The 12,455-nt window shown below is 39.8% G+C and overlaps 2 protein-coding genes across 2 annotated transcripts; one reads left to right on the top strand and one right to left on the bottom strand.

The window, feature by feature from the left end:
• Nucleotides 1–3,070: 3,070 nt before the first annotated feature.
• LOC309823936 (small ribosomal subunit protein uS19-like) lies at nt 3,071–3,436 on the top strand (the record flags this gene model as incomplete). The annotated part of the gene is made up of 1 exon (XM_082656605.1): nt 3,071–3,436. One exon carries the CDS (start codon nt 3,071–3,073, stop codon nt 3,434–3,436), a length of 366 nt encoding a protein of 121 aa, XP_082512731.1.
• Nucleotides 3,437–6,631: 3,195 nt separating this feature from the next.
• On the bottom strand, nt 6,632–12,159 carry SNRPE (small nuclear ribonucleoprotein polypeptide E). Its single transcript, XM_082662489.1, has 5 exons — nt 12,035–12,159; nt 11,511–11,537; nt 10,401–10,463; nt 9,380–9,458; nt 6,632–7,052 (listed from the first exon to the last, which is right to left on the bottom strand). The coding sequence occupies exons 1-5, from the start codon at nt 12,086–12,088 to the stop codon at nt 6,997–6,999; spliced, it is 279 nt and encodes a 92-aa protein (XP_082518615.1). The 5' UTR covers nt 12,089–12,159; the 3' UTR covers nt 6,632–6,996.
• Between the last annotated feature and the right edge of the window lie 296 nt (nt 12,160–12,455).

Genomic DNA, 12,455 nt, shown 5'->3' with positions numbered 1-12,455 from the left:
GAGATGACAAAGTATATGGGGAGGATGTGCATAGGTTATATGCAAATACTACGCCACTTAATATGAGGGACTTAAGCATCTGCAGATTTTGGTATCCTGTGGGAGGAGGTGGGGGGCAGCCACCCAGAAACCAATCCCTCAAGGATACCAAAGAATGACTGTAGTACTCACAATTATTCAATATTAGGAAAATGCAAATTAAAACAATGAGATACCATTATATACCTGTTAGAATGGAGAAAATAAAATCTGACAATACCAATTGCTGGTGAGGATGCAGAGCAACTGGAACTCACATACATTGCTAATGGGAATGCAAAATGGTATAGCCACTTTCAAAAGTCTCACAGTCTCTTGTTAAACATACACTTATCATTTGACTGTCACACCACTCCCTTGCCAAAAACTGGAAACCCAAATGTCCATTAACTAGGTAATGGATGAACAAATTGTAGTATATCCATACAATGGAATACTTAGCAATAAAAAGGGAAAAAACCACTGATACAAGAAACATGTATGAATCTCAAAAGCATTACATGAAGGAAGTCAGACACAAAAGGCCATACATTGTATGATTCCACTTATATGACATTCTGGAAAAGGCAAAACTGTGAAGTCAGAAATCAGATCAGTAGTTGCCAAGGAGCTAGGGTGAATGAAGTGGATTGGCTGTGAAGAGCCTGAGGAAACCATTTTGGATCATGGAAATATCAGTGTTATGTTTTGACTGTGGCAGAGGTTACATGACTATACATTTGTCAAATGTCATCAAAGTGCACACGTGTGAAGTGTGACTTTCAGTATCTGTAAATTATGCCTCAGTAAACTGAACCATGAAAAACAAAACAGATTCCCGAACTTGTGATCTGTCTCGTTCTATGGGGAACAAGTTTACCTTTTCCCCACACATTCCTAAATAAATCTTTTAAACGACAGATCTATCCTCATTTGTAACGAGACAAATAATACTTCTTGAGCATTCCCGAGGCCTGATAGGTACTTTACATGTATTATCTCATGAAATTATTCCACCAGCCCTATGAAACTGAGGTTAAGAGGTTTGGATAATTCTAAAGTTGCTGTTTAAACCCGAGTATGCGGACTACCAAGGTCATTTTTCCCTCTGTACCTCGCTGCTTTCCCAATTCCCCAAAGACAAGGACTAAACTTTTTTTTTTTTTTAGTAAGTTTATTTATTTATTTATGGCTGAGTTGGGTCTTCGTTGCTGCGAGCAGGCTTCTCACTGTGGTGGCTTCTCTCGTTACGGAGCACGGGCTCTAGAGCACAGGCTCAGTAGTTGGGGCGCACGGGCTTAGTTGCTCTGTGGCATGTGGGATCTTCCTGGACCAGGGCTGGAACTCATGTCCCCTGCATTGGTAGGCGGATTCTTAACCACTGTGCCACCAGGGAAGCCCAGGGACTAAATTTTATATTCTTCACTATGTCTAACATATAACATGCAAATAAAAACTGGCACTGGTGAAAAACAACTTCCCAAACAGAGTACCTTATCAAGTGTAGGATCTAAAGAAAGATGCTTTTCTGGGGAAAATCCTCCCTTTCCCACTCTACTCCTACCATCTCTGGTTTAGTATCAGTCCATCAAAAGGAGGCACTCATTTATTTATTCTCCCTAGTTCCTCTCTGCAATTTCCCAGCCCTGCAAAACATCACAAACTCAGGTGGCTCTGGGGATGAGGCTAATCTGTTAATACTCCAGAGACAGCAATTTCTATGGACATAGAATGATGATCCAAGATCATCTTTCTCAGGAATTATTTTCCTAACTAAGGAAGTTTACTGTTTTATTGAATAAAATCAGTCACATCACTTCATTTGTATTCCCTCCTACAGTCCAAGATTATCACTTCAATTGCCAACTTTCTTAACTATGGCATTTAACGAATCTTCATTAAACAACTAATCCCATCCCAAGTTTAAGAGGTACTGAAGACAAGTGGCCCCATTCTGACACTGTTCTCAGTTACAATGCTTTAATTGTAATCCAACCAGGAATTTTCTGCTATCACATAACAAGTTAGGTGGTAGGGAAGTTCCAGAGTTAATTCAGTGGTTCCAAAGTCATCAAAGGCCAAATTTTTTCCATTTTTCTATTCTGGCATCCTTAGGATGTTGGCAATTATTATTTCATAGTATCCTCACAATAAGCCTGTGAGTTTCATTAAAGCTGCTGCCTAACGGTTGCCTAGTATGAAGAAAACAATTTTCTCACATGTACTTTGGAAGGCAATTTAGAAGTACCTATATAATTTTTTTTAATGTGTATATCCTTTGATCTAGCAATTCCACTTCTAAGAATTCATCTCAGAAAATGTTAAGTGGACAAAGACAGGCATGAAGACGTTCATTACAAAATTTTTTTTAATGGTAAAAAATGAGAAACAGCCTAAAATACCCATCAATAGGGTGTGATTACTTAAATTGAGAGACTCAATTTTTGTTATACTTGTGCAAGTTTTGTTATAACTTGTGCAAGTTTTGTTATAACAGCAGAACTGCAAAGAGTATGTGTGTAGAAATAAATAAAAATACCTATGACACTAAAAAGGCAGCAGGGGATTCCTGGCGGTCCAGTGGTTAGGACTCTGCACTTTCTCTGCCAAGGGCCTGGGTTCCATCCCTGGTTGGGGAACTAAGATCCCACAAGTTGCAGCAAGGCCAAAAAAAAAAAGGCAACAAAAGCAAAAACAGATAAACTGGATTACATCATAATTAAAAAATTCCGTGTATCAAAAGACAATGAACAGAATGAAAAGGCAACCATAGAATGGGAGAAAATATTTGCAAATCATTTATTTAAGCCAGAATATGTAAAGAATTCCCTCAAATTAACAACAACAAAAAAACTGTTTAAAAATAGGCAGAGGACTTGAATAGACATTTCTCCAAAGAAGACAAGCTAATGACCAATAACATATGAAAAGATGCTCAACATCACTAATCATTATGGAAATACAAATCAAAACCACAACCTCACAACCATCAGGATGACTGCTATCAAAAACAGAAGTTTTACCTCTCCGAAGAATCGACAAGACGGCAGAAATGGAGCAGAAGCAGCAGACCTTCGGCAATTTCACCTACAGCAGCGTAGGCCTTGTAGGACGTGTCCTACAAGCAGCTGGTACAGCTGTACAGCACCCAGCTACTGCTGAACCAGGACTGCCAAGGAAGCACACCCTGCTAAAGCGCCAGTGCAAGGCCAAGAAGGAGGCACTGCCCAAGGAGCCACCTGAGGTGGCAAAGATGCACCTGGAGGACATCATCATCCTGCCTGAGATGATGGGCAGCATGGTGGGCGTCTACAAGGTCAAGGCCTTCAACCAGGTGGAATCAAGCCTGAGTTCTCAATCACCTACACAGCCAGGTTGGCATCGGGGCCACTCCTCTGGCTTCACCCCCTTCAAGTAGCCTGCTCGGCCAATAAAGTCACAGACTTCTCTTAAAAAAAAAAAAAGAAGTTGTTTTGCCAAGGATGTGAAGAAACTGCAACCTTTATGCACTGTTGATGAGAAAGTAAAATGGTGAAGCCGCTGTGGAAAACAGTATGATGGTTACTCAAAAATCTTCAGAGAACATACTCAAAAGAACTGAAAGCAGGGTCTCGAAGATTCACAGCAGCATTATTTACAAAAGTCAAAATAGTGGAAGCAACCCAAATGTCTATTGACAGTTAAATGTATAAACAAAATGTGGTATATATACATGCAATGTTATTCAGCCTTAGAAAGGAAGGAAATCCTGACACATTCTACAACATGGATGAAATTTGAGGACATTATGCTAAGTGAAGTAAGTCAGTCACAAAAAGACAAATATTGTATGATTCCACTTATATGAGGTGCCTAATCAAACTCAGAAACAAAAAATCAAATCCAAGGGCTGAAGGGAGGGATGGTTAAGTTGTTGTTTAATAGGTACAGTTTGTTTTTTGCAAGATAAAAAAGTTCTAAATATTGGTTGCATAACAATGTGAATATACTTAACACTACTGAGCTGTACACTTTAAAATGGTGAAGATAGGGACTTCCCTGGCGGTCCAGTGTTAAGGACTCCACGCTTCCATTTCAGGGGGCAGAGGTTCCCTGGTTGGGGAACTGAGATCCCGCAAGACGTGAAGCACAGCCAAAAAAAATAAAATAAATAAACAAGATGGTTAAGATAGTAAATATTATGTGTATTTTACCAAAATTTTACCTAAAAGAAATTTTAAAGTAATACCAAAATGAGAATCAAACCAAGCTATACATATCTGTAAAGAGTTCAGAAAGCACCTAACTGTTAACAGTGGTTATTTATGGAGAACACTGATAGGAAAAGAAGGAACTTCTGTTTTCTGCTCTGTATATTTCTGTATAGTTTACATTTGATCATAAACATGTATTAAGTTAATGCTTTTAATATTTAAAAATTCCACTGGATATAACTTTTAAATTAAAATTAAATTCTAAGTAGTAACAGACTTAAGTTCTCATGTCACCTTAAGTTTTACCAAGCATCCCCTCAAAAAAGCATGCCACGAGTATGTGGTTATGATCAGTTCTAATACAAATAATTAATTAGGGAAAAGATCCTGTGTCATCCAGTTAACATGAGATGGTGCTATTAGGTTTTCCCCAGAAAATGCCCGTGACACTTCCTGGCTAATAATGCCTTAATCCAAATTAGACAGAGATCCACTCTCTAGTCTTTAAATTGACAAATGTGATACAATAATATTTGGTGCCTGCATATACAAAATTCTAGCATTTTCAAACTATTCTTATCCTTCTTTCTCCCTACTTACTACTTACAGAACACCAGGCCCAAATCAGTACTTACTTTTTCAGAGGCTGATTCTCCTCCCACCCCTCACTTCAATAATGTTACAAGAGAGTTCGTGGGTGGTTAGCAAGACCCCCTTCGGAAACCAAGAGCCATTCCAGAAAAATAACCGCTCACATACCAAGGGCTGCCAACAAGAGCAGCTTCCCAGCAGCATGTTTTAATAACCTTAATGAAGCAGACAGCAACTCCCTCTGTAATACAAATTCTGGTTGGAAGAAAAGATCTCCAGATTGTGGAAAAGTACAACTTAAAAAGTAAACACCACAGGCTCCAGTACAGCAGGAAAGCAAGCAGAGATTTCTAAATACAGAGCTCAATTTTAAGAGTTCACTGTACCTTATTTCTCACTATCACCACTTGCTCTGTCAAAAATAGACCTTTCCATGTCTTGATCCGTTCAGGATAAGCCACAGCAGGCACAGCTTTGCTTACATAGGGCAGCCAGGTCAGAAAGGCCATACAGGGAACTGGAAAAAGCAGCCAGCAGGTTTTCTTAGGGATTATACTGCTCCAGTTTTTATCCTGCTTCCCAGCTATTTTGGTGCCAAGAAAGCTGCAGGGAGGTCTTTGCTCTGCTCTCAAAAAGCTTTTCACCAGAAAGGCTGAAGCAGTCTCAGGGCTGCAACTCCCTCTGCTGCCCAATGTTTTCTTTGCATGCTGTAGCAGGTTCAATTGAATTTCAAACTCAAATATGTTAAAAGAGCTAAAGCAGCCCTTTATTTCAAAATATGACCAAAAAGGCACAAGTTCATTTGGAGTGGAACAGCTAGAATGCCAAGTTCTAAGCTAGACTGATTTCTACACTTACCGACAAATCTCCTCTGTCTCATGAAGTGATTCTTTTACTCAGTTTAAAGAAAAGTTCTGGGCTTCCCTGGTGGTGCAGTGGTTGAGTCCGCCTGCCGATGCAGGGGACACGGGTTCGTGCCCCGGTCCGGGAAGATCCCACATGCCGCGGAGCAGCTGTGCCCATGAGCCATGGCCGCTGAGCCTGCGCATCTGGAGCCTGTGCTCCGCAACAGGAGAGGCCACAACAGTGAGAGGCCCGCGTACAGCAAAACAAAAAAAAAAAAAAAAAGGAAAGTTCTGTATCTCCCTCATAGGCACTTGGAAAAGCAGGAACTGGACTTTTTGATTCTTCCTTACCTACCCTTAATAATACTGCCCACTACCAGAATTTAAGGTAGGCCTTATTCATCTTTCAAGATTCAACTTAAATAACACTTAGCATGTGGTATTAAAGCTATGTTTATCAGCCTGTTTCACTGTATATATTCAACTAATAGCAGATGCTCTATAACCATTTAACAGAATTCTAACTAGAACAACCTTGAGATATTGGGGCAAGAGAGAACTGACCACATAATTTAATTAGGAAATAAGCAATTACTGGAGGAGGAACCAAAATTCTTGGAGATAAGAATAGGAGAGGTGTTTCCCCAACTAACATACTATTGTTCTGCCTAACAACAACTTACCAGTGTTGCCTGTGGGTCTTTTTCAGGTTACCAATCTCACAGTCTCCCTCCAGTTAACTCTTAACAGAGCTCCTTTTTAACAAACTTTCATTCTTTGCCTATATCCAAATACTTCTCACATTCTGATCTTAGTGATAAAAGAATTCACAAAGGCCTTACACAATAACTCTAAGAGAGTGCTAAGCAAAAACTGAGCTACTATAATGTCCCCAACCTATTGTGGTTAGAAACCCTTGTGTCCCAGCATTCAGAATTAGAACTGATGATATTGGCACCATAATCTTTACTTTTGTGAACACTCCCCTTCTCCACCACCCAGTATCAGAAGATTACATGTCAGGCAGAATTCCTACTCTTTGCCTTAAGAATCTACAGATCCCAGTTCTGTGAAAAGCAAATGCCCAGGACAAGTGCCATCTTCAGAAAACCTTAAAATAAATACTAACAGCTAATGGTGCCATTGTGTAAAAACTCTCTACAACTGGATAAAAGAAAACAATGTAAATATTTTAATAAAAACAATCCCACAGCATTTATTGTCATCTGGTAATAACATAAAGGTGAGCAAAACAATATGAATAAATGCTTTAAAACTACACTTCTAACAAAGCACACCTAAAAAAACTGTATTGCCTTCTCAACAATTTCTCACTTCATTGATCATTTCTAGTTGGAGACACTTTGGAGCAGAGTAATGTTATCTCCTTTTAGCATGATCCGACCTGCAACACAAAATTAAAAAAAAAAAAAAAAGCTATTAATAGCCACTCAGACTACTTTGTAACCACCTTTTAGCCTCAGAATTTCATATCATTCTTGAGTGATTTTGAAAATGCTTTCTCTCTTGAGAAGGTATGTGACATTTTCCAATATTCATATATTGAAAGGTTGTGCATATCAGACCATGTGCACTTTTCCAACAATAACATAATGAAGGTAGAGAAATGTTATTTTACAAAAAGTAGTTTCTGTAGACTAAGTCAACTACCCCAACATTTCCTAATGCTCCGAGTTTGTAGAAGTTGAGAAATTGGTTTTTTTTAGGAAATGCAGCATATTTACTATAATCCCTTTCTTACAGTTTTTTTTTAAAACATCTTTATTGGAGTATAATTGCTTTACAATGGTGTGTTAGTTTCTGCTTTATAACAGAGTGAATCAGTTATACATATACATATGTTCCCATATCTCTTCTACAATTCTTAATATAATAGATTTCATCCTGTGGTACACAAATTTGTTTAAGTTTTACCTAACATTTTCTAAACTTATTTGAGCAGAGAATACTTTTTTCCTGAGAAATATCTATAAATATCTTCAGGAACACTGGTGTTCAGTAAAACAGTTTGAGAAATGCTAATCAACACCAATAGCAATTAAATTGTTTCACTTTCCCAGGCTTCTACAACAGGTAATATTAATCTGTTCTACAGGGTGGATATTACCATGGGAAATCAACATTTTGCAAATAATTTATAAATAACATCAATAAGGTTAGCTTGGCATTCCTGGCAAGACATGTTTAAATTCGAAAAATCCAGGCTTTCACAAAAATAGCCTAAGCAGGAAAAAGCAAAGCAAAACATTATACCACTCCTTAGAATCTACTTTCCCACAGAGCTAGTATAGGCTCAAGAGAATCCTCAAGGACTGGAAGAAAGAGGCCCCTGAAACGCACCACTGATAAAAATACTAGTGAGCTCTGAAGTGGGGCATTAAACAATTAAAGACAAAATGTCTAAATAAACCTCAAGTTAATGGAGTTTTAACAGAAATGATTCAGTAGGTCTTGATGAAGCCATGAATCCTAAAGAACGTGGGTTAATAAACTGCCTTCACTGTTCAAATATTTTAAAATTTCTACTACGTGGCATGCACTGAGTTAGGCACTGAGCATATTAGGGAGCAAAAAAGACAGGACTCATGCACTAATGGAGCATGTGGTCCAGTGGCAGAGACATTAATAATCCCAGTAATGAATATTTTACTACAAACTCAGCACAGCACACCCTCCATCAATCCCCACCCCAAGCAAAACCAAACCAAACCCTGGCAGGAAGTGACATTTGGTCTGAGTCCCAAGAAACAGGTAACAGCATATACAAAGATTTATGATGGGACAAATGTACAGATTCCAAGAATTGAAAGAAGTGTGGGTGAAGCTCAGAATATGAAGTGCAAAGTGATACAAAATGAGCAGAGGGAGGTAAGGCCAGATCATGAAGGACCCTGAAGGATACATTAAAGATTTCCTTATCCTATGAGCAATAAGAAGCCATTGAAGGCTTTCTAGCAAAGAGATAACAAGTTCAGATTGGTGTTTTAAATAAAAGATGACAGGAGCCTGCAGAGCAAACTGGAGGGAGCTGAGGTAGTTGCAGAGAAATTTATTAGCAAACTGAATAGAACTGGTGCCATTCAGCATGGCAGGGAACACTAAAACTGCTCTAAACAGTGTGTGAGGGGTTGGAACTGAGTTTGATTTCTGATATGCTAACTTTGAGGAGCCTTTGAGACATCCAAGTAGAAATGTTGAATAGGCTCATCAGAGAGGTCTAGAGCTACAAATGTAAATTTGGAAGTCAACATATAAATGTAATTTAAGGTGCAGTCTTGAGTGCCTAGGAAAATAATACTGAGTGACAGAAGGACGTAGAACCAAGACTTGAGCAACTCAAACAGTTAATGGCTGGGTCCTAAAGAATGAATATATAAAAGTCTGAAAAGGGAACAACTAGTAATGAAGAGCAAAAACCTGACTATAGTACCACAGAGCCAAATGCTGCTTAGAGCGCAACAAAATGAGGACCATTCGATTTAACACCATTAGTCTTTGGTAACCTTTGTGAGAGCTCTCTGAGTGGAGAGACAAAAGCAAAAACGGAGTGGGGTAAAGAATAAGTGGCAAAGGATGATTTCAAGAGTATATTTCTCTCCCAAATAATAACTTCTCAAATGCAAACTAAATTTAAACGTGAAATGAGTTGCAATTCAATTCTGTAAGTGAATAAAAATTTCTACAATTCTTTAAGGCCATCTATAGTCTTACCCAGTTGTTTTCTTGACTTTGTTTTAGAATGAATTTCTTCTGCATCATCTAATACGAGGTTCATATACTCATCAAAACCCTAGAAAAATAAGCCAATTGACTGTCATCTTCACATAAGATCATATCCAAACCATTCTAAATGAAAATGGCTATATATAGAGATGCTAACTTCAGAAACTCACCTCTCCACTGATCTTTTAGCTGAAACACCACCTCCCCGTCCTAAGCCTTGTTTTTTTTTTTTTTTTTTTTGGCCATGCTGCACGGCTTGCAGGATCTCAATTCCCCGACCAGGGACTGAACCCGGGCCATGGCAGTGAAAGCTCAGAACCCTAACCATTAGGCCACCAGGAAACTCCCTAAGCCTCTTTTTAAATAAAGGAAGATGGAATGTACTTCACATTACTTCTGGAACCTTTGGGACTTAAGATTTCATTAACTATGCCAAAGAGCCATTTCCCTTATCTTTTATAACGTGCTCAATATAGTGTGTGTACATATATGAATTAACTCTTCCCATGTTCCCCACAAGACACTACCACCACCAACCACCGTGCTTGTTTTCTAACTAGTAAACAGGGAAGGGGAGATTATTGATAGAATCTACACTGTCTAAAAGAAATACCAGAGTCGTAGCATAACACTTCCATCCATATCTTCCTTTTTAAAAACATTATTTAGGCTATTCTGCCATCGTGGACATCTTATTTAACTAACCCCACCCAGTTCTATTCAGGTATCACCTAACCCAGAACTAATACTCCATTAATCCCATCTCCCCGGCCCCATTTTATTTCTTTTGACCCCTCCTTTAAGGACTAATACTGTTGTTTAAATAATTTTCCCTCTCTTTTATGAATTACATAATCCCTATCAAGCAGAACAATGAGACAAGGACAGTGGGTCCTGAAGAACTTTCCGTGGGTTGGGTCTTTGACTTTTTGTATATTGCTCTGCTATCTTTTGCTAAGTCTTTTTCTATAAACAAACTGCTCTGAGATAAAGTATCTTGGGTACTCACAATGATACAGCCCTCTATCCGCATATTCACTTGCTCATAAAGCCACACCTGAATCCGAGATCTCTGAAATAATCAACAAAAATAGAAATGTTAAGAAATAAGTAAATAAAATCCAACCACTTTGGTCAAACAACAGACAACCATGGCTCCTAAAAAAACCTTAACAAATAAAAGCCAAGACTAGTTACTTATCAAGAAACACTCTCACTTAATAAATGCTATATTGGAACTAAGTTAATAATTTTCCTGTGAACTTAGAACTCAATCATATTTCCACTGCTTCTAGTCTCTATACATTTAAAGTGAAAATTTGTGACAGGATAGCATTTAAAAGGGCTTCTTTCTTATCTCCTATAGCAAAATCCAGCTCCAAGACAGTTTTCTCTAGGTACTCAGTTCTCCATGTCTCACACCTAATAACCAGGAGGGGGACTCTCAATTCCTGTGATTAAAAATTACAAGAGCTTGAAATTAATCTGTTTTTAATTGTGTTGTCACACACTAAAGTTTGTCAGAACAACAGGAGCCACATTTTCTTTCAGAGATAACTTAAATACTCCGCCTTGTCAAGTCAAATTTTGAGTTGCTAAAACTCCCCTCAAAGGAAAGAAGGCTGCCACTAAATCCTCTGAACCTATCCTTCCTGTCTTCCTTTTTTTGGGTCTTTTCTATAAATATGTGTCCCCCACCCCGCAAAGTGCTAAACACACCACTTTATGACCTAGTTTAAAGCCGACTGAATTTTTCTTCCAGTGTCTCATCCTAAAGGGAAGGGGGAAAGGTTCCAATGTTCTGGCCATACCCACTGCAACAAAAGTACCCAATTACCACTGTCATGTCAACCAATAATTACTTTTTGAAATTAGTAATTTTGGTCTTGTAGAGTAATTACGACACAATTCTTTGCATGCTTGGAGTTGCCATGGTTACACACCATTTTAACACATTAGAGCTTTCCCAGCACTCCTTCCCCTCAAATACCCTCACAATCTCCAGTTTCATCTACATTTAACTCTAGAACAATGATCAGACAGGATGAAACAAACAGCCAAATAAATTCACCTTTAACTTAAAAAGTAATTATGAAACAGTTAACAACAAACAACTTACATTTTGCAAGTATCTGAAGATGAGATTCTGCAGCAGTAGTTAAGGAAAAAATACACGCATAGCATAGACTCTGCTTCCTGGAACTGGTCAACCCTACCCCCATCTCACTTTTCTGAACGCGACGTCTGTGCCTATGCAAAGTGCCCAACTAGGCACCCATTTGGGGCTCCCTAAACACTGTAAACGAATCCCCTCCCACTCTCATTCTCCTGGAGTTTCTTCGGCGCCGACATCTTCCTCAGGCACGAGACCGGTAACTCCCGCTTTCACTGAGTACTTAACTAAGGTTGTCTTCCAACAGCTCACCCCCGCCATTCTTGCATTTCCCACCGCAGGGGTCTGCCAAGCCCACCTCCCACCTGTAATTGCTTCTTCAACTACCCGCGCTTTCTCCCAGTCTCGGCCGCCCCAGGGGCTCATGGGATGAGGGGCCGGACTCCGCTCCCTCTGGCCTGCTCCGTCTGCTCCTTCGCCCCCCATTTCCTGACCCGAACCTCCTCCTTCTCACATCCCGAGTAGGATACGATTGGCTGCACCATCACCTTCTGCACCTTCTGGCCCTGGCCTCGGTACGCCATGGTGGAAGCTCACAAAGACCACACTATCCCGCACACTACCTCAAAAAGCAACTTCCGGAATAAAGAGCCGGAAGCGGAAGTGCATGGTGCTCGCGGGGCGACCTGGGAGGCTCCTGGGAAATACCTCTCTAGCCACGGGCTCCGCTTATCTCGGTGCTTTGTAGCAACTGCGGCGACTGCATTTTGGAACGTGGGTTAGTCCTACAGCGCCACCTGAAGGGAGGCTGGAGGTGGAGCCTAGCGGCTTCGGTTGTGCCTCGGCTGCCGGGAGGTGGTGCACAGCGCTTGGCCATCGCGACTTCGTTTTCTGAGTCGGCTTTAAGAGCCAGATCGTCCCCTTGCGTACCTCTGTCTGTGAAATAGGTTG

Source organism: Grampus griseus, assembly GCF_964374135.1.
Source record: "Grampus griseus genome assembly, chromosome: 1".
NCBI classification, from domain to species: domain Eukaryota; kingdom Metazoa; phylum Chordata; class Mammalia; order Artiodactyla; family Delphinidae; genus Grampus; species Grampus griseus.
This window is presented reverse-complemented; position numbering and strand designations above follow the sequence as displayed.

Excerpts from the sequence above, each read along its gene's own strand:
- SNRPE (XM_082662489.1), bottom strand. The coding sequence starts at position 12,088 with ATGGCGTACCGAGGCCAGGGCCAGAAGGTGCAGAAGGTGATGGTGCAG. Across the intron at positions 11,538-12,034 it reads AGGTGATGGTGCAGCCAATC|AATCTCATCTTCAGATACTT; the intron begins GTATCCTACTCG and ends CTACTGCTGCAG. Across the intron at positions 9,459-10,400 it reads GGATAGAGGGCTGTATCATT|GGTTTTGATGAGTATATGAA; the intron begins GTGAGTACCCAA and ends TTATTTTTCTAG.